Source organism: Bombus vosnesenskii, unplaced genomic scaffold, assembly GCF_011952255.1.
Source record: "Bombus vosnesenskii isolate JDL3184/JDL3185 unplaced genomic scaffold, Bvos_JDL3184-5_v1.1 scf7180000016275, whole genome shotgun sequence".
NCBI lineage: Eukaryota > Metazoa > Arthropoda > Insecta > Hymenoptera > Apidae > Bombus > Bombus vosnesenskii.
In genome coordinates, this window is record NW_022884344.1 from 799183 (window position 1) to 827035 (window position 27853).

A 27853-nucleotide genomic window follows, 5' to 3' on the forward strand; every position below is an offset into this window, starting at 1 on the left:
GTGAAATTTCTCACTAGCTCTCACATATTTTCCGATAACAGAAAAGTTACACGCTTATTCGAAAATGTTGAAACAATCGATACATGATATTTGGGTGGCTCACTTTGTTAATGCGAATGTTTTTGAGCGCATGTTACGTATGTAACTTGTTTATAGAGAACAAAAAATCGACATCTTGTATTTCGCACTGATGCAATCAAACTCATAAAAATGTATAAATAAATGTCTGAATTTCCCATTTTGTACATTCTTTCATCGTGATGTTTATCGCAATTTGTTCTTATACATACGAACCATTTTCACATTATACAACAAACTTTAATTTCAGGAGCCACAGGTAAACTTGAACTACCTGTGGAAATGCGCGCAAACGGGTCTCCTGGCGGTAGGCAACCAGTACCTACTCATACGCTGTCACGGACGTAGAATTGGTTAGGCGAAATTCTACGAGATGGTAGCAGCAGCTTTTTCCAAATATCCAAACTAAGAACGAGCGGTGATTATGCACATAGGGAAAAAGTTGCTCGGTACGTTCGTTTCTGCGGGATATCTAAAAATTCTTGAAATCGGTGAGGTGCGAGAGATATCGATAATCATCCAAATAAACGTTAGTTTATATTTTCAAACATATCTTTATTAACAAATTACGTATCTCCGACCATTTTACAAACTGTTACAAGTTTTATTTATTTAATTGTTCATATAACAATTTTACATCACTCGTTGGTTATAATTTACGACTAAATTCAATTAATACTGTTTAACGACTAATAAATAAACGCTGAAAAACAACAGAAACAGTTTTTCATACTTTGGCTCAGATACATATAATTTATTATAAAATTTGTATTGTAAAACGAACGAAACAATTTTACAATGCAGAATGTTAGAACGTATTCCGGTAATTATTTACAAGTACTGCCGCCTAATCGATTTCGACAATTTCTTAATGTTACAGAAATCAACATATTAAACGGAAAAAGTAAAAAGTTGTTCGAAATAGACGAGGCGGTAGTACTTTTCTGTAATTACCCATGTTCGAATTGTAAAACTTTTGCTTAAGAATACTATAATCGATTATAGTTGGTCTTTGGGTTATCAACCGTGTTATTTATGGTCCCCACTGACTAATCAAAGGCAGTTAAGGCAAATAAAGGACGTTAACACAATCCGAAACGCTTCGTTTCAGGATAACCCTATAGAAGTAAGCTGCAACGAGCGTTGCACGAATACATGTATAATATCCATGGTAGAAGTATTAACTCATTTATAAAAGTATTATAATTGAACACGGAGTATTACATTTTTTACTTCGGAAATACATTGCGATCTTTGCTTTATTATTGTTTATTACGAAACGCTAAAAATATTGACCTACAAAAATATTCGAAGCATCGTGTTAAGCTGCATTGTTTACAGTCTTTTTCAATCAGCCCGGCAACCTGTAGGAGAATAACTCGCAAATGAAACTAAAACAAGAATATTATACAAACTTTTGTTGCAAGTCTGTTACTTGTATACAAAGTTATAAGCGAATTGACATATACATCTTGTAGGGAATTTTGCATTTTGAAACAAGAGTCTATCGAGTAATCGTTATCAACTGATATTAACTGTTTGCTACAACGAAGTATTTTAACAATTAGAATACAGGTTTAAGTAAATATAAAAGTACTTACTTAATTTTTGTATCCTGTGATGCAAAATTCTCTACACTCGTATTTTAAGCTGTGTTTGATATTCGCCTACAATCTTGTATAATAAAACGTAACAATGGAACTTTTCTTCTTATATTCATTTGTAGCTTATACTCCTGCAGTCCGTTCGGAAAGATTAAAAATATATGTATCTTGTATTACACGTATAGTAATGAACACAGTTCGCACTCTGTAGTATCGTACATCGTATAAATTTACTGATACAGTTATACTTTGTTGTTACAGTTATTAATGATGGAAATTGCGAGTTTGAATAAGGAAATGAGAAATGACGGAGATTTTGAAATGAATGCTTCGATTGAACACGCCGAATAAAAAATTACAACAAACATAGAATTTCAGGAAATATTTAATACAAAAAATATATTTTACGAATTAAAAGGTGTTGGAATTATTAGAAGACCAGATACAGTATTTATCTTTTACTTTATACTTTCTACGATTTTAGATTTTTCTGTTGCAATAGAAACTAATCCTGACTTTAGATTCATACGATCTACGCTTCTACAGAGCAATACATGTTCTTTTAACTTTTTGGTTGTTCCATTTTCTTTACAAATTGTTTTCTTTTCTAAAATTTGGTTAGCTTTCGTTGCAGCGTAGAATATATCGCATAAAAAATATATTAATTTTAACAACAAAAAATTAATCTATTAAATTTCTTACAAATACATTTCATTTGGTTGTGAAAAATAGCTACTATATTTTAACTATATAAATAATATCTTTTTAAATTATTACAATAACGTTATAACGATTATTCTAAAAATATACAACAAAGTACTTTATATCTTGACAACGTAGTTTGATGGAAACAGCCCTTTCTTTCCTTTTAACCTACCGTACCACCAACCACCTTCGTCTGAAACGACAGATATACATTGAAAATTATAATATATACTCAAATTTCTTGCTACGTTTTAACAAGCTTGAGATTAACAAGCAGTCGAGTCACTATACTAATTACTTGATGTCGAATATATGCATTAAATGTTATGAGTCGTACAACAGCGATAAATTTCATGTTCAAGTTTAATTTGCCTAATTCGAGTAAAAGTTAAACAACAAAATTGCTACGCAAAATCAATAAAAACCAATAAAACCACCATCAGATTTATAAATGTGTCGCTTTTATAGCAATGAATAACGATAAATAACAAAACAAAAAAGTTATTATCGTGTATTTCTATGATTTGATTATTTTTAAAGTGATTATCAAATTGGTTAAACTTACGTTCTTTAAGTATCTCAACAATGTCACCTTCTTTGAGTCCTATCTCATCGTGATCTTGAGGATTGTAATCGTACAAAGCTCTAGCTTTAGGTAACTTAGGCACTGCTGGTTTTTGCGGATGTGGTTTATTAGGCGGAACAACACGAGAATTGTTATCTCCAGTTTTATTTACTACTTGCCCAATAACTGTTTGCATCCCTTTGTTATGTTTTACGTCTTTAATATTATTCATGCGATCGTTGCTATCAATCGGCGGAAGTCGAAATCCTGGATGAGCAAGTGGTGTTTGTGGTGGCGGTGGTTCGGAAGGAGGCGGCGGAAATTTCAGTAAACCTGCTTAATTATAAATATTAATTTATTTATCAGAACTATTTCTATTATTGTGACACAGGATAGAAGAAATTTCATTGGGCAAACTAAATATCCTTTAGTATGTAAATAATATATGATGTGTGAAATTTTCAAGTAGAGCCGACAATTAGTATCTGAGGTAGAAGCAGTCAAAAATGAGCCCGACAATTATCATCGATTCTGTTAATATTTACTGATAAAATATCGGAAATTGATGAAAAGAAAAAATTAACTCACCTCGGGGTACGTCGTTTGGATTGGTATACATGCCCATCAGAGGCACACCATTATTTTGTATCTTTCTCGGTTGCTTTGTTATCTGCTTTTTCTCTTTTGTTTCCGTGGATGTATGTAAAGTATTCGAAGGATTAACTGTTGATATCTTTTTCACAGGTAGTTGAAAAGTAGGTTCTCCGGATACGTTCGTATTCGGAGGTGATACATTATTCAATTTACGATCCAAAATTTGATTTTGTTCTGTAATTACAGATCGAGTAGTTTTCTGAATTGATCTGTTCGGGCCTGATTGCAAATTAACTGCTGAAAAAGGATGACTATTTTTCAACGTGTTGTATTGCTGCTTCGTCGACGTCGTTGCTTTAGTAATATTTGGATCTAAAACGTAAGTGCTTACATCGTACGAGTACATTGACGAGTTCTTAATATAAAAACTATTGCGTGTATTGCAAATAGAGAGAGACTACATTTTTTAACCCTCCTGTTATTCGACCAAATGGTACTTTTTTATTGTTAGTAGATTTTTCAAATTTGAGAATACTACATAAATAATTTCCATTACCGATCAACCCTATCTGATACTATCAGTACCTATATTATCGACTAACGATTACTTCTGTTAACTTACTAGTGGTGCATGGCAATCCTGGCCCAATCCAAACGTTTAGAATCTTTCCACTTGTTTTCAAAATTTCTTTATTCCTATATTCCATTTGTATAAAATGTATTTCTCTTGTACCTCCACTTCCCCATCCTTCCTTTTTAACCTTATATTCTAAACTATAAAAGTAAGAATGATATTAACATAACGTTACGTTACGTTACTTAATTTACCAAATCACTATTTTACGTTTGATGTATTAAAAATCTTACTTGTTACTAAATTTTATATTTAGAATATGACCAGTTTCTTCGACGTATCTCTTGCTAAGATTAATCAAAAATTCTGTTTTAAATACTAACTCTAATAAGCTATCGTAATCTTCTTTCACATGAATAATGAGAAAACCATCCTGTAATCAATACGTAAAAATAATCGATTGTCGATAATGATACAATAGTTTTAGTATCAACAGATGTGGTAATAATTATGGTTAATAAATGGGTTGGTGAAAGAATTGGTTCATTACCATCTCTACACTTTTTTCTACAATGACAATAATGATTATGATCAAAACAGCAATATCAATGGCAATAGATAAAGAGTGAGTGAATAAGAAGTACTATTTAAAATAAACTCGTTACCTATTGGGATTTGAAAGACAAAGACAACGTAAAAGCAAGGATATCGATTCGCGTCTTTCCTTGTTTTTCATACATAAAATTTGATAACTTGAAGTTAAAATATCTGGCAAATAAAATAAAAGATATTCTAAAATGTAATTGCATCCATCCGGCGAGTATCTTAAAATATAACAATTCATCTAAGACGTTTGGAAATAAAACCAATTAACAGCTATTTTATATAAGCAATAGTTATTTTATATGGTACTTCTTATTGACTCACTCTGCATAATTACTTACTTGAAGTTTACTTAATGATACATAACTAATCTGATTGAATGGTAATTTCCGTTTTATAATTTCTACTAATTTGCCTTTCTCTGGGCCCTTCTTGATTTGCTCTTGACCGATAAGGTATAAGTATTTGTTGGTGAGAATAAAATTTATTCTACTCGTCTGCGAACCGTTATTAGATCGTTACACGTAGCGTATATTTGTTAATAGCTAGTTTCCGTAGATTTAGATAAGTACCTTGAATCTCCTGTCATACTTTTTCACAACTTCAGCAAAAAAAATTTTCTCCCTTCTTCCAATTAAATTTAATATTTGAGGTTTGTCGTCCAATCCGATGTAATCGCCCATGAAATGTCTGTTTAAGCTAGCTCGTCTACGTTCTTTCCGACCAAACAACAAATCAGCTGCTTCTTGTCTTTCTTGTTCTTGCCTCTTTCGAGCAAAGTACTTTTTGAATGCTTTTTGAATTACTCTAGCGTACATGTTATATTTCCGATCTCTTGCTTCTTCTAGCGTAAAAAGCTATTAAACAATAGTAACATTGATCATTTATATTGTAGATTTATATGAAACAATTTTTTGAGTATTTAGATTTCTACGGCAAAGGCTGTGCTTTTGTACCGACCAACCGATATTTCGTCTTATCTAAGATTCTTATCATTCTTTATGAACACCACTAATTAAACTATTACAATGTAATCACTGTATTTTAGAATAAAATCGAAACTTACACTTTCGGGAGCTTTTATAAATAGTTTTGTTTTTCCAAGTTGATACTGTGATCGATTAATATCGAGGCTTTTTAATATCCATTCGACTCCCTGTTTTTCATTACCAGACCAACGTGGCCAGGTTTCTTTCGTGAGAATTCCATATCTTTGTAAAAATTTGGCGAACGGTCTTCTATATGCAAAACCAGCCCTACGTACTCTAATATTTTCTTTTAGACCTAAATATTCCACCTAAATGAAAGAACATGAAAACAGAACATTAATCAGAGAAATATGTAATAGTCGTGCTTTGTGTTGTTTGAAAATGCTTAAATCTACTGCACATATATATACGTATATATATATACCATACTTAAAATATATATTTAAGCGTGAATAAAAAAGTTTATAGTTGCTGGATCCCAGATTCGAGGTTTCTACATAATTGTTAAATTAACTTATATCAAAAAACAAGTTACTGTATAAATATACAGTATATAAATATATATAAATATTTCCTTTTCTTTTCTTAAATAGGAATATGTAAAAAATGGTATGTCTTGATATTATTAAATTGAACATGCACAAACAAATAAAAACAAGAGTCTCGTTAACTTCATGAGAAAAAAGACATACTTGGTGCTTTATTCTAACCGAATCCCAATCTCGTGGTCTTTTTGTCTCATTTGGTTTAATGCATCTGATATAATGTGGTGTACATTTCATCAATTGATTGACCAATCGGCTTGCTTGGTTTCTAATCTTGTTACCTGCAGTGGTGGGTCTGGATCTAAGCGTTTTTATTTTATTTGTTTGACTTTCTGGCGGATACAATTTCTGGATCAAAGAACTGCAAATTCACAACATATATATAGATGTTTTACATACACCTACCAGTAGATTAAGCTAAAATAAAATTAAATATAGGAGCGTAGGAATCTCCAAGTTTACTTGACAGAAATTTAATAAGTAAACAGGTAAAAAGACAATAGCAATGACTTACTTCGTACTTGTTTGCATTAGTTCCACAAGGTCTAAGAAAAGTACATCGCGATTTTTATCGCAAAATCCATCAACCGAATACGAAACTATACCGGCATAATGCATAATAGTAAATCCGTCTTGCGTGTTTTGAAAATGTTCGTGTTCGTTAGATGCAATTGCAAGTTTCTGTAAATAAATGTAATAAAGTTTCTGTTAGTACAAAAATTCATTAATTTAATGAGAACTGAGAAAATAAATTATCCGATCCTTTATAATATTAATTATGTATCACTGAATTAAGAAACGCATCGTGTTAATGTCATTTCTTATGTACCTGTAGAGGCACATGAGCTAGAGGACAATTCAGATCATGTTGTTGTTTTGCCTCGGAGTATCAATATCGTTAGGATACAAATAAGGTAATAATAAATAAACTCCGGGCAAAACAACATCGCTGCTACGTGCAAGCAAACTCGAATTCAAATTTTCCGGCTCTCCCCCGACCAGTATAAATAAACGAACGCGACCGTAACAGTTCAGTTATCAATCACTTGTCAGTCGTGCGAATCAATATGAGTTTTGATCAGTCAGTCATCTCAGCGATCTTATTAGCGATTTACACACTGTCTTTAGCGAATCCGCTAGTACCAGCGTCTTAGCGAACATAGTCTGTAATTATTTATTTATTAATTATTTTATATACACTTGACGGTTTCCCATATCAAGTGATCACGTCGGGGTCACCAATGTGGAGGATGTGTGTGTGATTTGTTGGTTGTGTTTTAAATGACATTTCTCAACTTCGACCCAAAACGTAGAATTATTGAAACAAGCGAAGAGAGTAGTAATGAACGTTGTAGCATGAGGAACGTGGATACAGCAATTGGACACCGTGTAACGTACGTGTAAAATTTATAAATTTGAAGGACTTTCAGAAGGAACTGTAAATACAATAAATACTAAAGAAACGGAGGGATCGAGAGAGATTAATATACATCGCTAAACGATAAATAACGACGAATAAAGATACGCGAAGAAACGGTAAAACGTTCGAGGCGGATGCAATAATAACTCCGTGTGTTGATCCAGCGACTTGACTCGTTACATTTATTAATTACACACGGTTTGAGCCAGTCCACGCGACACTGTTGCGCTTGCGAATGGGTTAATCTCCTACAAAGGGAATTAGAATTTACATTAATGCCAGACTATTCAAACAATATACAACGAGTATTGATTCTTAATATCCGAATATGTAACGACGAGTAATGACTCATTCGTATTACGATAAAACTGTTATTAATTTTTCAATTAGCAGTATTATCGCAAAGACTGTTTTATATAAAATTAGTATACATGCATGTATAAACTGTTTGGATTTTACCTTTTGCAAGTCTGCATCGGCGCCAGCGCTACCACCGTGAAGAGTAGCGCATACATCGTCAAGTACTAAGAAGAGACCTGGTGGACGTTTACCTTCCAAAAGCTCGACGACAACCGCATTATTAAAATACTCTATCGGAGTCCACTGTATATTTTCCGATACGTATTCTTCCTGAAATTTATCACTGATTTAACTATTTTCAAAAGCAACTCTTCAAAAGTTCAAATTCGTCGAACAGTGTTATTTTTGCGCCTGTTAGTTGTAACAGCGGTCTCGTACCGCTTTTATACAGCTCTCCCATTAAATTCTATCGAGTAAACTCTGTTACATATTACATGGCTTCGGATAGCTTTCATCGGTGTTTCAGTTCACTTACTAATTCACACTTAGAATTGGCGAGTAGCTACTTTTTACAAATGGCGGTATATTATTATTCGATGAGACACATACAGATAGCGAAGAATATAAATTTGCTAATATTGCAGAAAATGCATCAACGATTGTATGTAATCGAGTGAAACGCGTATCACGGGCTTAAAATGTTCATTAAATTTCATTTAACGTCCAAAATACAAATCTCTTATCATGTAGCACAGAAGCTAGAAAATTTAACGAGATTAAGGAGGTTAAAGAGAATTTTATACGCCATTTTAAAGACACTGTGGCGGCACCCGATCACGGAAATTTCCAACGGCTTCGCGACACAAAGCGCTAATACCATCGATATCCCTACGGTTCTTTCGCCGAATATTCGGAAGAATGCATACGCGGCAACCGTCGCGGATTTCTAATAAACGCGCGCGTAGTGACAACAAAGAAAAAAATCGGTTTGCTTTCGAACCAAAAGATTCATTCTGCTCCGAACTGCGAAAGGTTAAGCGGCATAGCGTCAAACACAATTAGAGAAACGGGTTATTGACTCTTGATAGTTCAGTGTTAATCGTTATTTGTTTTATTAATCGTTGTTAATCGTTGACCGTTGTTAATCGTTAATCGTGGTTAATCGTTATTTATTGTTAATTGTTAAGAGTTTAATAAACGTTATTGTTGAAAATCAAGAGTGTTTCTTGTGGGCACCTTCACCGACGATCATCTCAACACAAATAACGTTGATGTGTAACGTCAACAAACATCTACAACCGAAACCTGAACCGCCTTGCACACGACACCAACTTCCAAAACAAAGGAATATGAATTCGGCACGTAGGCAGAAGATAAACGAACATTTAGAAGGGCTGGGTCTTGATCGAGGCTTCAGTCTTTCGGTAACGGTCTAGTCGTAAACTTGTACTCTTATTATAGAATAAAGGTAAAGGTTTCCTGTCATTTTTTACGTGATAATATATTGGGCGGTTGCAATTAGGAATTAAATAAGTCAAAATGCTTTTCTCTTATTACGTATTAAAACCTTTCCGTGCTCGCAATTGACGATAATTTCTCCTTATACCTATTTTTCTGTTATGTCGTTGGATGGCGATTGAGGAAATTATAGTTTATGTAATAAATTACATAAATACGATTCCTGGACGGGATTGGGGGTCTGCGTTACCAATTAACGATCGTACAAGATTGAATGATTGGATCATGGATCATGGATCGCGTTGAATCGTCGATATTCAATCATCAGAAACCTTTCGAACACTTTCACTTTGATTTGGGACTTGCCCCGAAGAGGGGACAGGCAGCTTTACAACGTTTAGGCCATGCAGAATTATCGCTTTAGTAGTTCTAACAATATCATTGCGTTATACGCGTTATAACATTATTGGAAGAAGAGGAAATTGAAGTTTCCATCGACGCGAGCGAGAGCGACAAAATTGCCACGCGATCTCTCGCACGTCTACGCTTTACGAATGCTGAAAACTTTCGTTCGAAAGGAATTTACCATCGAATCTCGACAATTTACGGTAACAAGATTATGATCGAATCATTCGTGAGACGATGGGTACGGGAATTCAATACGAGTAGAGAAACTGTCTGTGATCGTAAACGTGGTGGCCGGCCGTCTCTCGTTACAGAGGATCTCAAGAAACGCGTCTGCAATTCGAGACAGCAAACCGAAATATTCGAGTAAATAATGAAACGAGCAATATGAATAAACAATGCCATTAAATGTCTAAAATGTAGAACCTGTTATCGATATCCTTGCTATGGTGCCGCTATTTATGCAGCGATGGTTTCAAGTGGCTCAAGATGAATAAGGACGCGAACTTATAGCACGCAAATATACCTAAAAACGATCTTCTCAATTTTTTAACACGTTAACTGCTACGCGTGTTTTCACTGCAATCTCCGTCAGGCCACGTACAGGTTAGGTACTTCGATCGATACTTTATGCGAGTAAATAATTTTTTTAATAAACCATTTTCGTATTACTTTTATAACAATTCAATAATTTTATTATTTCCTGTGTGGCGGATCGGTATCAACAGGACGCCGACAGGTCGAGGCATCAACGCGGCGCAACACCTCCCGGGCGATCCGCGGGTACCAACCGCCAACACTAGAGGGCTACGACGACAACGAGTTTGTCTGTCTAACTCGCTAGCGGTCGAATATACCGAGCGATGATATAAATACCGCACCTAGCGAGACTCCCTCTACGTCTAAGGCAGGGACTACCGGGCATAGCCTTACTGACGAGTCCACCGGTAGTCCCGGGACGAAACGCACTCTTCTCTCTCTCTTTTCATCCGTCACACCTGTAGAATATCTTTCCAAATACCTACGACGATCCTTCGCAAGTAGTCAAATAAGCACCACCCGTATTCGGAGCAGGGGAAATACTGGAAAGAAGGGGGTGAAAAAAGATGCAGGCTATGTAAAAGGAAAGAAGAAGACCCAAGACACGTAATAGAAGAATGCGAAATAACAGGAGGATCAAGGGACACAGAAAAAATACTAAACGAGACTGGAGAAGGACTAACAGAACTAAAAACAATAATTGAGTAGAGAAGGGCAATACAAGACGGGGAGGAACGACAATAAGGAAGCACAGTAAGGAGGCAAAATCCCAAAAGTTGCCATAGTTTTTAGAGACAGATCATATAATGGAGTGCAATATAATAGAGTGGAGGTGTAGATATATAAGAAAAGAGATATATAAGATATATAAAGAGATAAAGATATATAAGATTGATAGAACGTAAAAGCGTAATAGGTAAACGAGTTGTAAAACCGAAAGCTCGCCCAAAGCCGAGAGGCACGGACTAAACAATAATAAATAAATAATAATAAGTAATACAATTATTCGTTTCACCATTACCATAGGTGTTAAATAGGGCAATGGTTGTATCGTAAAATACCCAAGTATATTACGTTAAAGAGAGTATTATTTTTTGCACGACCTTCGTACTATGGAGAGCGCTGTATTTTCGATATGTTATACATTTTTGCATGAAACACGCGCTCTGTGTATTTTTGCGCTTTTACATTTTTCATAGAAATTGCCAGTCAATTTATAATTTGTATTAATTTCATAAATTTATCGTAGTAGTTTTATGTGGTAATAAGGTAATAATCAACAACAATGAGGAGAACGTTGGCTGATGGTTACGGATGTTATCCAGGTGGCCATCGAGATTGCAAGTTGACTTTTCTTCTCTAACGAAATGTACACGAAAAGGTGTCAAAGTACACGCGTGATAAAATGATTCTTTTGAAAGATATCCTAACTTTAATCTCGTAAAGTTTATTCTATCTTTCATGCACCGAATTATTCAATTAACATTGGAATATCTTTTAAACTGTATATTTTTAGATACAAGTACCTCAATACCTTTTTGTATGAGAAACTGTATCGAATGGCGTATAAGAAAGTACACGGTTCCATTTAAAAGAGCAAAAATCATGTTGAGACTTAGATTTCGAGAACTCTTCCACTTAGACAAATCTGGTGATGATCGTAAGACGTCCTCCTCGAGATGGAACAAGTTTAATTCGCGCAGTAAAAAGACAGTAGGTTATTCGAAAAAGTGTTTTAAATAAACTTGAGCGGATTAAAACAAGACACTCTGTATATGCACGATAGCATAGTCAAAAATTTGTTCACAAATATTCGCTATATCGTGTGGAGGACATTGTACGAAACAGATGAAGACTGGAAATAAAATAACGTTATTTCAAGACGATCTATGAAAGGATACTCAAAGTTGAATCCTCAACGAATCATTTTAATCAATTTCTTAACTTTGAATGGCAGGATTTCCTGTGACATCTTCTGCACCGTCGAAAATAAAACCGTTCTGTAGTTACAGTGCAACTGTATACTTCTATCAAGAGATTTCCATGGATAAGGAAACCGTTAGCCACCTCGTTTTAAAACTGATGAAATCTAATGAACTCCTTCAAATGTAATCGTTTCGTGCAAAAGAACCCTGGCACAGGCGATTAAATGAATAATTACATACATCACTGTTACATATTTCTAAACATTTATATTATGTATGTTTATACATAATAGATCATCCCATAAGTTCGTGCCGTTTTTCGAGCGGTTATATATGTTATTTTTTTTAAACACCTATGAATCGTTGTCTTGGGTATTTTCAGAACATTTGACGTCTCTTGAACCGTCAAACTTCGTGATTTTTCAACAAGATCCCGAATTTTATCTTCGTCTGTCTGAGGAGGACACCCGGAGCGTTCCTCGTCTTCTAAACAGAAATTCCCAGCCCTAAACCGTTTGAACCACTTCCTACAGGTGCGAGATGAAAGCGCATTTTCTCCGTAAACAGCACATATGTTTTTCGTGGCAATTGTTACAGAACTTCCTTTCCGAAATTCATATAACACGAGATGTCGAAAATGGATACGCATTTCACTCATGATTTTTTATTGTTAGAAGTCACTGTGTTCGCTATATTACGATCTTATACCCACGAAAATCTGCTCTAGCCTGTTCTCGATCAGCTAAGCTCAAGTGCATTGGTCCCTTATCGTCGTACGTTTATAAATCGACACATGAAATGTATACGCAAAAATCGGCACGAACTTATGGGATGACCTAATATTATTTTATCATCAATGTAATATTATATAATAATAAATAGTATTGTTAATAAGCATGGTGCAGTTAAGTAAGAAAAGTACAATTAATAATAAACAGAATTTATTTGTTTAAAAAAGCAATTATATTGAACAAAAATCATCATTATACTTATAGATTAGCGACTATAAGTTTGAACGATAAATCGATCTTCGTAAAGGAAACTTTCTTGGACATGAAAAAAGACTAACAACTTGACCGTGCTCTATGAGATCATCAAATTAGGGATACAAAGAGAAGAGAACTTTGCGAGAGAGAGATATTTGCGAATATCGAAATATTTCGTTGCCAATCAATTGAAAAGTTATGTAGTTGATTAAACGGAAAGAATAAGCATAAATTAACCACCTGTTAATAGTAATTTTTTGTAATAATATTATTAATACAGATAATTTTCTATTTGAAAATTCACGTGAAGATTGTAACCGAAAATGGAAAAAGTTGCGGTATAAGAATTAGAAGATTATAAAATATTTAAAAAATAACACTATTCCGTGATCCTGGATCGAATCAACGTTATGATATATTAAAACTTTGCCATTCTGCGGAAATATGAGGTATATAATACGCTAATTGTTGTAGGGACGATCGTAGTCGAAATCAATAAAAAGAAACTGAAAACCAAAGAAAGGACGAAGGAGAAAGTAACGAACAGAATGAAAAAGAGATAGGGAGGAGAAAGAGAGAAAGAGGGAAAGAGAAAAAGAGAGAGGGCGACGTTTCACTTAGCTATTTCATTACCTTCGCTCGATCCGTGGCCGCAGTGCAAACAGAGCCATCATCTGTGTAACGCGTATTCGATCGTACAGGACCGTTTCGAATTTCCATCGTTAAGATTCACGTGCAAATCATGACCGATAAATTGTCCGATGAATACAGAATGCTAGAAAATGCGAAATCCAGTGACATTTAGTTATCACAAGTGATTCATTATTTTCAAGTTTATACAAGTTTGTAGTTTTAATTTGTTTGTAACGAAATAACGCTTGATGTCGGTCATCTCTTATTGGTGTAAAGTGCACCAGTTTTTAGATAGCTGCGAACAACCGCAGCTACTACACCCGCAACATTGACTGATCCAAATAGATCGTATTCGCGTTGACCTATTTCAACATTCTACTTCAGGTACGCGCAAAGCACTTTTACCAAGCGAAATCTCTTATCAATTTCATCAATGATTACCGTTAGATACGTCCGTGTTTATTGCCAATTTTATTGACACTTTCTACTCACTAAATAATATATCATCCCTTTTGTGCATAAACCACGGGCGTGTAAATTTTCTCCTTTCTAACGAAGGCTAACGTTATATTTACTATTAGGTCATCCCATAAGTTCGTGCCGATTTTTGCGTATACATTTCATGTGTCGATTTATAAACGTACGACGATAAGGGACCAATGCACTTGAGTTTAGCTGATCGAGAACAGGCTAGAGCAGATTTTCGTGGGTATAAGATCGTAATATAGCGAATACAGTGACTTCTAACAGTAAAAAATCATGAGTGAAATGCGTATCCATTTTCGACATCTCGTGTTATATGAATTTCGGAAAGGAAGTTCTGTAACAATCGCCACGAAAAACATATGTGCTGTTTAGAGAAAATGCGCTTTCATCTCGCACCTGTAGGAAGTGGTTCCAACGTTTTAGAGCTGGGAATTTCTGTTTAGAAGACGAGGAACGCTTCGGGCGTCCTCCTCAGACAGACGAAGATAAAATTCGGGATCTTGTTGAAAAATCACGAAGTTTGACGGTTCAAGAGACGTCAAATGTTCTGAAAATACCCAAGACAACGATTCATAGGTGTTTAAAAAAAATAACATATATAACCGCTCGAAAAACGGCACGAACTTATGGGATGACCTAATATATAGATTCATAGATTTGCTAGGTAAATTAAAAAGATGCGTGTTGTAACAAACATAGTATAATAACGTAACGATTGTGCTTTACATCTGATTCGTTATTTTTCGGAATTATCTCTGTGGTTTGGAGCAGAATGTATCGATGATATTGTAGTACTCATAAATTGAGATATTAATGCTTTAAGATATGTTAAAAAATTCGTGTTTAAATAATTTCTGAATTACATAAGCGTTCCTACCGTTTCTACTTTCTTTTCTAATACAAGAAGATAAAATTTATATCGACTTTGGTATTTTCCGCAGAAAGTTTATTCTATGAAAAATATCAACATTCGCATGTACAAATCCCATTATCGTCGCTTGAACATAGAATTTCAACTTGTAGTTTTTTATACAAAATATACAATCGCCTACAGACTCAACGCCGGGTCCAACTGACTTTTGCAAAAATATGACATTAGCACTTGTTACGTGAAACCACCGATCCAATTTCTTTACCTTCGATCGTTAACTTCTACAGGGTGGTTGGTAACTGGTGGTACAAGCGCAAAGGGGGTGATTCTACGCGAAAAAAGAAGTCGAAAATGTAGAATAAGAATTTTTCGTTCGAGGCTTTGTTTTCGAGAAAATCGACTTTGAATTTTGGCTCGGTACGCGTGCACTTTATCGCGTCTCGTTGTAACAGATCTCACTGTAGATCGTTGTCTCGATAGAAAAATTAAAAAAAAATTTTTTATTCTATATTTTCGACTTCTTTTTTCGCGTAGAATCACCCCCTTTCCGCTTGTACCATCAGTTACCAACCACCCTGTATACAATTTTCCTAATGTTTTTACATAACACCTTGGGCTCGACTCAGATAGTCGACGGAGAGGTAAATATCATGGAATACATTTGGTATAAATTATTCTGTCAGATGATCGCGTTAAAACGATTGCTACGTTAAAAAATAAATTGAAGATGCTACGAATTGAAAGATGAAACACGGAAGAGCTTACTGGAGACTTTCCCATGGAAAGTTAGACGCTACAAATAATCGACACTAAGAAATTTATTCTTAAATATAAATCTCGTGTATTTGCGTAAAGGAAATGACGAAAGAATTCCAGAATCTAACGCAGTCGATGACAATGAGAGTCGCGAACAGTTGCACCGATCGAAAAATCCGAAGTATTATCTCGAAATATTACGAAACATTGTTCATTGCAAAATACAAACTTGCGCAATTTTTAATAGAAGATACACAGGGTAGTCCGTAATTCGTGACAAAAGTGGGGGTCAGAGAAATCTCAAAAATAGTACCTCTCGAAATAAGAGGAAAATCGAAGATAATGAAGTTGCATTGGACATGTCATTTTCGAGAAAATCAAGTTTCAAATAAGTGAATTTCCATAGTTGACGTCTACATAGGGATAGATAATCGATAGTCGATGTTCTAAATGTGAAAGTAAGACGAAAATATAGAATACAATTTGACGTCTGAAATCTTATTTTTGATGAATGTATTTTTCTATTGCACGCTAAATAAAATATTTGAATCGTAAAAAAAAGATAATTGTTGATACATTTGTCCTATGTGTTCTCCGATCTCGTGAAAAATTGATTAAAGAGGAAGATTAATCGTAAAACTAATTAAAATATCATCGTTAAATTTCACAAAAATCCATCGGATCGTATTTCTTCGTATTTCGTACTGGCGCCAGATTAGGACTTGGAACGTTGTACGTTTCGTTTCTTGTTCTTTTACGCGAGTTTTGATATTATTCGCTTTATCCTTAACGATATTACAATGCATAAATTACTGCAAAACTATAAACAAGAACAAAGACAATATGTAAAAATTAATTTCAGCACGCTACCATCTAAAGTCGTTTGCGCTTCCTATTTCAATAACAACTTTATCATTTTTCTGACTTTGGAAAAATCATACGAGAGAGATTGCATTTCCCAATATACAGGGTGGTTGGTAACTGGTGGTACAAGGGGAAAGGGGGTGATTCTACGCGAAAAAAGAAGTTGAAAATATAGAATAAACATTTTTTTTTTAATTTTTCCATCGAGACAACGATCTACAGCGAGATCCGTTATAACGAGACGCGATAAAGTGCACGCGTACCGAGCCAAAATTCAAAGTCGATTTTCTCGAAAACAAAGCCTCGAACGAAAAATGTTTATTCTATATTTTCGGCTTCTTTTTTCGCGTAGAATCACCCCCTTTCCGCTTGTACCACCAGTTACCAACCACCCTGTATACGAAATAGCACGTAATAGCAAACTGTAATTATTTAAGTGTGCGTCACTTAACTTCGATAAAACGATCTAAAATTATACAATAAAACAAAAATACAAGCGTTGGAGCTAATTTACATACTGTAACTAATATAACAAGAGAAAGAGATAAATTATTTCAAGTATAATACGATCCAGTCCTGTTTTTGCGCGATAGGTGGATTTCCGAAAAGAGCTGTACAAAAAGATATACAACGAATGTGAAAAACTAGAAAATTGGAAATGGAAGATTAAAGAAGTCTGTAGAAATAATAAATTGTTTTCGCACAGATTATATCAAAATAATTATGCAGCGTGTCGTCGCGTTTTTAAATCGCGATGTAAGAGATTTCCAAAATATCGTTTCCTTCTCTTTTTCTTCCTTTTTTTTTTTTTGATAGAAAGTCACGGTATCACAGTTTAATGCAAAGTAACAGTGCACAGAAATAAACATACCTCGTGATGTAGCGTTGCAATATCTTTCTGCGTTCAATTATAATAAATCTACCTCATATACATTTCAAATTAACATAGATTTCCGCTCATAAACGTGTGGACATTTTAATCGGTTCACATAAAATCAATAATAAACAGAATACGTGAAAAAAGGAAGCACATGTACTTGTTAACCAATAGAAAATCTAAATTAAGCATAATGAATAAACTAAATATATACAAAACAATAATCAAACCAATCTGAACATACGGAGTCCCACTATGGGGGACGGCAGCAATGAGTCACATAAATAAAATAGAAACAGAGCAAGCAAAAGTTTTAAGGACAATAGTTAACGCTCCATGGTACGCCAGAAACGAAGACTTACGAAAAGATTTAAAAATTCCAACAGTCGAAGAGGAAATCGCTAGATATGCAAAAAAGTATAAAGAAAGACTTGTAACACACCCAAACCAGCTGGTTGCTGAAACGAATAAAACCATAATAGAAAGAAGACTGAAGAAGAAGCATCTCGCAAACCTCACAATAGAAATAAAATAAACAACTTCGAAGATGGAACCCCGCTGGGGGTAACCATCCACACGTTATATTATTATACCACTAAGCTATAATATTTTACCAAATGTCCTACTGGACAAATTATAAAATTTAAATAAATAAATAAAAAAAAATTTTTATCGGTTTGCATTAACAGTACATGTAATTAAAATATGTGACAACCGGACGAATTAATGAGAAAATAACGAAGAAAACTTATCCATTATCTTATCTTAGCTTATCAACTTATCCATAACATGGTGAAATTAAACATTTCCCGCATTCATCGCGGTGTTAATCGGTTTTAATCATTGCCAGATTTGATCACGAGAATCGTCTATCCGTTTGGAAGAACCTTTCCTATCTTGTTCATAGCTAAACGATCGAACAAATCGAGGATGATGAAATTAAATAATAAAACCTACCCATGGTGTTCGACGCACGCAGGCACCGATCTTTTTGCGTGCCATGATGATTCTAACGAAGATCGACACCACCTTGCGTCTTTCTATTCGTCATTTTCTAAATAATTCACATTCTGTGAAAAGTAAGAAAGTATACTTTTGATACGCAGTGTACGCAACACGCATATACCTGGACATAAAATCAACCTATCGAATCAGAAAGTTAGAATCCGAATCGTTCGAAAGAAACGTAATTTCTTAAAGTACGCAGCGACAATAAGCGTTGCAAGCGCGGACTAATAGCGACAATCGATTAAAATGAAAGTTAAAAGTAGTACAAAGTACGGTATACCGAAAATGAAACTTGCAAGCGGACGAATGCGGGTATAACTGGCGATAGAAACTTGAATCGTTTGACAGACCGACTCCACGTGGACTCTTACGTTCACCGAGTATAACCGAGTACGTTCACCAGGGCAACGAATGCACTTGCACTTTTTAAGAGAACCTGTTTCCACTTTAACGCGAACCTACATCGAAAGAACCACACCCACTGACAAGTCGGACCATAGATCTCTTTGGAAAGGAGGACCTTTCCGTTACTCTGCTAGGCGAACAGTAAGACACGATTACCGCGAGATTATTGCGCGATATTTTCCTCGATGTTAAACGGCACTTTGTAACAAAGAGTTAAAAAAAAAGGAAGATTTATTCCATGCACAAACCTATTAGTTTTTTTAGACTTGAAACTTTCACGATGATCAGATGATATATTTGTGATTCTTTGGATTTCGTGTTTTCGTCTTCGTATGCTGCGTTTTGTTTTTATCATTCAGTGATTCCAGTTCGCCTTTTCAGGACAGACCCACTTATTATTTGTTAATTGGGCGTTTAATTAATCTATCGTATACTTCTTGTACGTTCTTAATAAGTTCTGAATAAAAGTCTACTTAAAAGTTCATTTATGTCCTATAAAATTAACAATTAGCAATTTTAATAGCATAAACCATAAAAAATGGTTGTAATATACCAATTTATGATTGGGGATATTATTTACTTGAATTATTATAGTTTTGATATTAGCGTTAGCAGCTCTAACGCTGACTTGTACATCGAATGTTTCTCAGAATCGTTGAAAGTAATACATAGAGAATCTTCACCTTTTATACAAAATTATACAAATTTTTATTCCAAGCAAGAAGCAACTCTTTTTTGATACGCATTGGAGAGAAAATTTGTCAACTATGAACGAAATGGAGATGTAAATAAAATTAACAATTAAAACGGTTATAATATACCAATTTATGATTGGGAATATTATTTACTTGAATTATTATAGTTTTGATATTAGCGTTAGCAGCTCTAACACTGACTTGTACATCGAATGTTTCTCAGAATCGTTGAAAGTAATATATGGAGAATCTTCATCTTTTATACAAAATTATACACATTTTTATTCCAAGCAAGAAGCAACTCTTTTTTGATACGCATTGGAGAGAAAATTTGTCAACTATGGACGACATGGAGATGTAAATAAATGAAATAATATAAACGAATGAAAAACGTATTCGAATTATGTGCTATAGTTATTATTTAGAATATCTTTTCTAATAATTATATCACAGTTGGACTGCAGATTTTTTACAGAAAGTTTGAAAGTGAAAAATTACACAGAATGTACGTAACATGAGAAGAATATAAAGGATAGTTGGTAACTGGTGGTACAAGCGGAAAGGGGGTGATTCTACGCGAAAAAAGAAGTCGAAAATATAGAATAAACATTTTTCGTTCGAGGCTTTGTTTTCGAGAAAATCGACTTTGAATTTTGGCTCGGTACGCGTGCACTTTATCGCGTCTCGTTATAACGGATCTCACTGTAGATCGTTGTCTCGATGGAAAAATTAAAAAAAAAAAATTAAAAAAAATGTTTATTCTACATTTTCGACTTCTTTTTTCTTTCTTTTTTTCTTCCCGCTTGTACCACCAGTTACCAACCACCCTGTATAAGATATACAACAGAATATAGTGCTTTCTATAATACTTGTGAGATAAAACAATTTAAAGAAATAAAAAATATGAATTTGTTTAAATCCTCGGTCTAATTATAATATAAAAACGAAACAAAGATATGTGTAAAAATATTATAATACAACAAACACGAAGTAACAGTAGATTCTCAACCTTCTGCTCTATTCCTGCTTCGAGGTAAATGGATTGTTTAAAAGAATCGAACCACTACCTTCCACAGCCGCATGATAAAACCTAAGAACTCGATGTTTATTAGAACGAATCATCGCATCTAAGGGAGATTGTAATTCCATATTCGCATAACATGCGACTTACAGAAACAAGACAAGTTCTATAAGACGCTATTTTACTTAGCTGAACGTTCGTACTTGGGAAAAAGAGAAAGCTAGGTCGATCCTATTTGAAAAATATATTTGAATTTGAAAAATATATTTTGAAAAATATATTTATCTAATTTCGTAAATTCTGGTTCTGATCAATTTCTTGTCTTAAAGTCTTGAGATGAAGATTCAAGATCGAGAAAAATTATAAATCATTTTTTCAAGTTTGCTTACTTCTTATGAATATTACGCGTGTTTAACGATAAAAATTAAAATTTTCATACTCTCTTTTCATTCGAAGAAAACGATTAACTGACTTTCTTCTTATATTCCTAAAAATAATACGATCAATGCAAGAAACCGACTGCGCGACTTTGCATATTCTTCGAACAAAAATTTAACATAACAGTTCGATATTTTAAATAGTTCACGTTTCAGCTTAAATTACGAAAGATAAGATATATTAAAGAGATTTAAAAGGATTATAAGTAGCGAGTATTTTGGAAGAAAAATCGATGTAAAATATAAAATTTCAATTTCTGATCTGCTTAAATCGATTCTCCTGTTAAATATAGTTTTGAGCTCCCTTGTTCGATTATGACAACTATATTATATTACTTCGGTATACGTATGGCTTACGTAAGTGAAACAAGAGAAATTGTATCATTCTGTTCCTTAAGGTTGCTCTTGCGAACAGGTAAAACTTTCACTGCGCGTTTATTGTAACACGCTCGTACATACTGTCTCGTGTGAGTGACCAGGTGCACTAACGTTCTCCTCTTTTTCGTTTCTTATAATTGTAGCGAAAGTGGACAATATTTGTAATAAACAGAAATCGCCATATATCTATAGAATATCTAGGTATATTATAATATTGGGCATGTCTTGCCATGAAGTATACTGTATATATGGAAATCGCCATATATCTATAGAATATCTAGGTATATTATAATATTGGGCATGTCTTGCCATGAAGTATACTGTATATATGGAAATCGCCATATATCTATGTATCTATAGAATATCTAAGTATATTATAATATTGGGCATGTCTTGCCATGAAGTATACTGTATATATAGAAATCACCATATATCTATATATCTATAGAATATCTAGGTATATTATAATATTGGGCATGTTTTGTCATTAAGTATACTGTATATATAGAAATCGCCATATATCTATGTATCTATAGAATATCTAGATATATTATAATATTGGACATGTTTTGCCATTAAGTATACTGTATATCTGGAAATCGACATATATCTATGTATTTATAGAATATCTAGATACATTATAATATTGGGCATGTTTTGCCATGAAGTATACTGTATATATGGAAATCGCCATATATCTATGTATCTATAGAATATCTAGATATATTATAATATTGGGCATGTTTTGCCATTAAGTATACTGTATATATGGAAATATGTTATAGCTTAGATATAATAATATACATAATGAGTTATGGTATCTCGAGGTACAGATATATCATAACATGGCAATGTAAGACTTAGTATGTAGGTTACTAAAATTATGCTGCAAACGCTGCAATGTATATTTATATCACACATGTATATAGGTAACATGTTAAAGAGCGAACGAAATTCTACTGAACGTGTGTTTATGTAACCAAAGAAGATGTACTGACTTTTAACCCTCGCTACGATAAATGATATATTATACATAAAAGTTCTTTTCTCGTTAATTACTTTCAATAAATGTATACACATAGTTAACTTGAACATAGTAACATACTTGTACAACAAAGTAATTAAGAAGTAAACTATTCAGAGAAAAATGACTTTATGCTTTCCTTTTCTAAGATTGACGAAGCATTTTAAAATATAAAATGGCATTCCAGAATGTTAGCAGCGGTAAATTACTACACGGCAACGGTGCTCTTTGCACTTATACAGCGATCATTCTCGGCAATGGTTCTTCCAAGGCCACCTTCTTCACCAAATTATATCCAACACTTTGATCGGAAAGGAAATGACCAAAGATTCTACGGGGGAAAATCTTTACCAAGTTTCCCACACAGTTCTGAGATGGAAAGAGCTAATAATCCTAATACCAACGATTACAGGTATTAATTATGTATTTACCATTTCTATTATAACTTCCTATAATTTTTACTTTTCTTCTGTTCTGCATAAATACTCTCGCTTTCTCTTCCTTCCTTTCTCCCAGAGTCACATCTCCATGTCAAGTGATAATAAAGTCGTTATACTAAGAGTTTCGGATAAAACAACTTCCGCTTATAAAAGCATATTTCAAATAATAAGAATTAGGAATCGGATAAATTTTTTTTTAACAAAAGTACAGTTGACGTATTTGCCATTCTTCGGATTTCGACTGTGTTTTCGATAGCGATAACGATTTAGACGTTATAATAATCACAGATCACATAATCAATAAGAAGTATAGATGGAGGATGCTGTGCAGAGGAAATGGGCACCGTTGAATCATCAGATAAAGATAATCGAAGAGATTGCTCTTTGCTTTTTTACCTATTAGAAAGAAATATCTCTTAGGAAGAAAAAGGGAGGCCACATTAAATATCTCTATCTTCTATTCAATTACAATTTTACTGCACAACTTCATCTAAAGGATCCAGAATTATCTCCTTTTTAACGCTAGAATTTTCACCGGTGTGGTGAAAGTGAGCAATTTGTAATTTTTTATAGAAATTTTGTAGATAGATAACGATGCATTTTGAGGGATCTCTATGATTTCTTATAAAATATAATATCTAAATGGACGAAAGATTATTTTTCTCCTTACGTTATATACTTTTCCATACATATATCTTCCATCTTGATACAAGTTCTTTAATATAAGTTTTACACTTTAGACATCGATAGATCTAGTTTTAAATAATATCCCATTTCATCTTAGTACAAAACAGATAGTATAAACCCATAATTCTATAAGTCTATATATATACTAGCCTTAGATATGGTCTGCTTCTGGCGTGGCAGTTGAATGCACGGTATTTGATTATAGCATGTGATGTATCGTGTGTTCGTTTAATCCTATTCATTCAACTATCGTATACGTCATTATACATATCCATATTATTAGTAAAATGTTAGTATGATCTGTGGCTAAAGTAGGACCGACTTAAGAGGGTCCAATATAGACTCCATAGGGTCCAAGACTGCGTAAGAAGTAAATCTAAAGATAGGAGAAGTTGTATGAAAATTGTATACTTAAGATTCTGGATCTTTTACACGCTGTGTAATTAAACCAGTGTTTACCAAGTACTTTAATAATCAATGTACTATCAACATGGTCTACACGTTCTTCTCTTTCACCAATTTTGCCTCGTTTAGGTCTGCTGAAACTGTATGTATCTTTATAACTGTATATATATTATCTGATGTTAGCTCGGGTTCAAAGTAAGGCCCACTGTCCATGAAATGTCACTCTGTAGAGGCGTTGATGCTAACGGTACACTTCCATGCAGCGACCATTGTGAAGTAATGTGAAGTAATGTGCACCGTTCTCGTCATAACGACTGACGTTAACATCGTGAGCCATACGTTGCAGCCATAAACGAATGTAGCGATACAGGATGAGAGCGACTTGCTCGTCCCTCGACATTTTAATAACGGGACGAAATGTATCTTATCCGTACGCTTCGCAGACTGAGCATCGATGTAAACGCATCGTCGCGTTTAGTACGAAATGACATGACGCTTTCTGGATAGCGGGCCTTGAAGTAAAACGAAAGAAATTTTGTCATTATGTTCGCTACTTTCAGAAAAAGACTGCTTCCGATTCTTCGGACGTGTCTCATAAGAGGAAGATACATATTAGGTCATCCCATAAGTTCGTGCCGACTTTTGCGTGTACATTTCATGTGTCGATTTATAAGCATACGGCGATAAGGGACCAATGCACTTGAGCTTAACTGATCGAGAACAGGCTAGAGCAGATTTTCGTGGGTATAAGATCGTAATATAGCGAACACAGTGACTTCTAACAGTAAAAAATCATGAGTGAAATGCGTATCCATTTTCGACATCTCGTGTTATATGAATTTCGGAAAGGAAGTTCTGTAACAATTGCCACGAAAAACATATGTGCTGTTTACGGAGAAAATGCGCTTTCATCTCGCACCTGTAGGAAGCGGTTCCAACGTTTTAGAGCTGGGAATTTCTGTTTAGAAGACGAGGAACGCTCCGGGCGTCCTCCTCGGACAGACGAAGATAAAATTGGGGATCTTGTTGAAAAATCACGAAGTTTGACGGTTCAAGAGACGTCAAATGTTCTGAAAATACCCAAGACAACGATTCATAGGTGTTTAAAAAAAATAACACATATAACCGCTCGAAAAACGGCACCAACTTATGAGATGACCTAATATTATACAATATATATGTGGACTATGTACCATTGGTGGTTTCCATTGAAATCATCGACATAGACTTCACCGATACCAGCTTCGACCCGGTAGTACAAGGAAATAAGAGAGGATTTTTACTTATGCAGGTAAAGGTAAAGGTACTACCTCGAACCTAACGCAAGCTATGGATTTGATATTGATTTGTGTTGAAATTACGCTCAAACTAAAGGTAAATTAATTGAAATCAAACCAAAATTTATTTAATTGCTATCCAGCTTGTACGGGTTAGTTCTCTTAATTCGTCGATTATCTGCAGCAACAACATAGGTACAATTTCTCTTTTATTTGCCCATGCTAATACCACCAGTCAGGTAACGCTGTTGTCAGTTAAAGCTATCTTCAGCGAAGACGGTGAAGACAGAGTCGGTGATTTCAATGGCATCCATATGCCCATGCTGAATACACTTTTCTAGATCGTTTCTTTCATACGTGTAGACCTAATAAAAGAGAAAGCAGAATAAAACACTGCTTAATTAATTATGTTTTATCCTGATTTATTCTCTTCCCATCCGATTCCTTCTCTACTTTGTCGTTGTGAATTGTGGATTTTGTTATTTTAATGCTCGTCAATTTATACAATTTTGTTTGTGCAATTTGTACTTGATTTTTAGTATGCTGCATTCCGATCTTCATCGTGTTGTCAATTTTAAAATTAGCCACATCCTTGGCAAACTTTGATACGGAGGGAAAATGGTGAAAAATGATGAAACAGAAAGAATTGTGGATTAAAGTAAAAAGGATCGTGACGATTTTACGCCCTCGTAACGCGAAAATTAAAAACCATTGAAAGTAAATGAAGATTGTCATATAAGTCATACGAAATATTATAAAAATCGATCATGGTTAATACATTTACAATTTATTTGAAACGTGTTAACGAATTTGTGACAAAGCAAATTAATTAATGACATAGGAAAGAAATTAGGCATATTAGATGTATATCACCGTTCGTAGACAGGAGATTTCGATCGTGTTTTGATAGTGCGTTACGCTTTGTACCGATATTTCGTGAACATTGCCTCGAAATATTTATATTCTTGATTCCATTTGTTAATGACGCGCGTAGCAGCATTTTGTTTCACCTTTGGAAATTCATTTTACGAAAACCGATGCTTAATACTATCTTTCATATCCGCGTTCACAAATATTAAAAAATCACGAACCGAGTTTAAAAAAAGGCTATTTTTCTTTTTCAGTCTCGTGGAAATCGAACTTCAAAGTCCAGACGAAATGGACGCGTCCAGCCTTCAAAATATCATACACGCGATGCTGAAACAATCTGAAGAAGCTCGCAACGAGAGTTATCCAAATCCAGAAGTGGTACCTCGCTCAATTTTTGGCGTGAGAGATGTTGGCCTAAGTGCGAACTTCAAAGCAAACGCGGTTAACGAGGGCAGACACGTCTTAGCAGATCCGTCGAAATTTCAAAGTTTCGATGAAAAGCTCTATTACTTAAAGAATAGCAGACCAAAGGTTTATGTAAACGTACGAGGCCATAGCGGTTCTTTTCGCAAAGGCGTAACATCTAGAACGACTACTGTTCACGATCCTATAGAATTTCTTAGAGTGACACCTCCTCTGCAAAGGCAAACTGACTGGACATCTCATCGCAATAAAATAATTCGACCGTTAAAAAAAATTGACCATCAAGCTAATACGAAACGTGAATATGGTAAAAATGTTTCGAAAAAGAAAGCTAAAAAATTAAATAGACTAACTATAGTTTACGGTTTAGATAATCTCTCCACTACTGAGAGCTCTATGGTGACTTCCAGCGAGTTACCGAAACAGATACCAGCACCACCGTCCAGATTTCCAAGTAGAATATTAATGGCACAGACCACGCCTGTTCAAAGATATGCTTTGAAAAGAACGAATATATTGCCAGAATATAGTTTCTCAAACGTTTGATGCTATTTCAAATACGCAAAGAAATTTTTTTACAAGGTAAACAAAAGAAAAATCAGTTTGCGAAAAAGTGGACAGATAGTGGAAATAGATATGGATAAAGTTTCGATAAATACGATTTGTTTATACAAAAGTGTAAATATTAATTTCAATTACTTACTCGATAATCTACATACTGTAAGGATATGTAATAAATAAAACTTATAGAGTATTGGTCCTTGTTCGATAACTTCATCGATAACTGTTTCCACTATGTTCACTTATTTTTGTCCCCGTCTGTATCTCATTCGAAACCACCGAATAATACTCGGCGATACTTTGAAAGTTTGCGAACAATGATCATTTTTCTATACCAAATAGGAATACAGGAAGATCTTACGTGCATGTTTTATAGGATCATTGTGAAAGATAACGTTTTCAGGAGATTTAATAACTCGCATCTTCGCTTGTAGAAAGTGACAG

At 34.3% G+C, this 27853-nt stretch overlaps 2 protein-coding genes across 4 annotated transcripts in view; one reads left to right on the forward strand and one right to left on the reverse strand.

The window, feature by feature from the left end:
* Positions 1–616: 616 nt before the first annotated feature.
* The window catches only part of LOC117242653 (unconventional myosin-If-like), a 42948-nt gene continuing 15711 nt past the window's right edge, over positions 617–27853 (reverse strand). For 2 of the 3 annotated variants that reach the window (XM_033509502.1, XM_033509500.1), the window contains exons 11-21: positions 8137–8307; positions 6772–6938; positions 6405–6618; positions 5790–6020; positions 5296–5580; positions 5065–5220; positions 4414–4553; positions 4169–4320; positions 3541–3918; positions 2953–3288; positions 617–2580 (exon numbers count right to left, since the gene is read on the reverse strand). In XM_033509502.1, the coding sequence (XP_033365393.1) occupies positions 2504–2580; positions 2953–3288; positions 3541–3918; positions 4169–4320; positions 4414–4553; positions 5065–5220; positions 5296–5580; positions 5790–6020; positions 6405–6618; positions 6772–6938; positions 8137–8307 (2307 nt within the window). In that variant the 3' untranslated portion in view covers positions 617–2503. The remainder of the gene's footprint in view (positions 2581–2952; positions 3289–3540; positions 3919–4168; positions 4321–4413; positions 4554–5064; positions 5221–5295; positions 5581–5789; positions 6021–6404; positions 6619–6771; positions 6939–8136; positions 8308–27853) is intronic. The other variant, XM_033509501.1, reaches the window with a different exon arrangement.
* LOC117242676 lies at positions 13987–27422 on the forward strand. Its single transcript, XM_033509562.1, has 3 exons — positions 13987–14308; positions 22934–23158; positions 26680–27422. The coding sequence occupies exons 2-3, from the start codon at positions 22935–22937 to the stop codon at positions 27392–27394; spliced, it is 939 nt and encodes a 312-aa protein (XP_033365453.1). The 5' UTR covers positions 13987–14308; position 22934; the 3' UTR covers positions 27395–27422.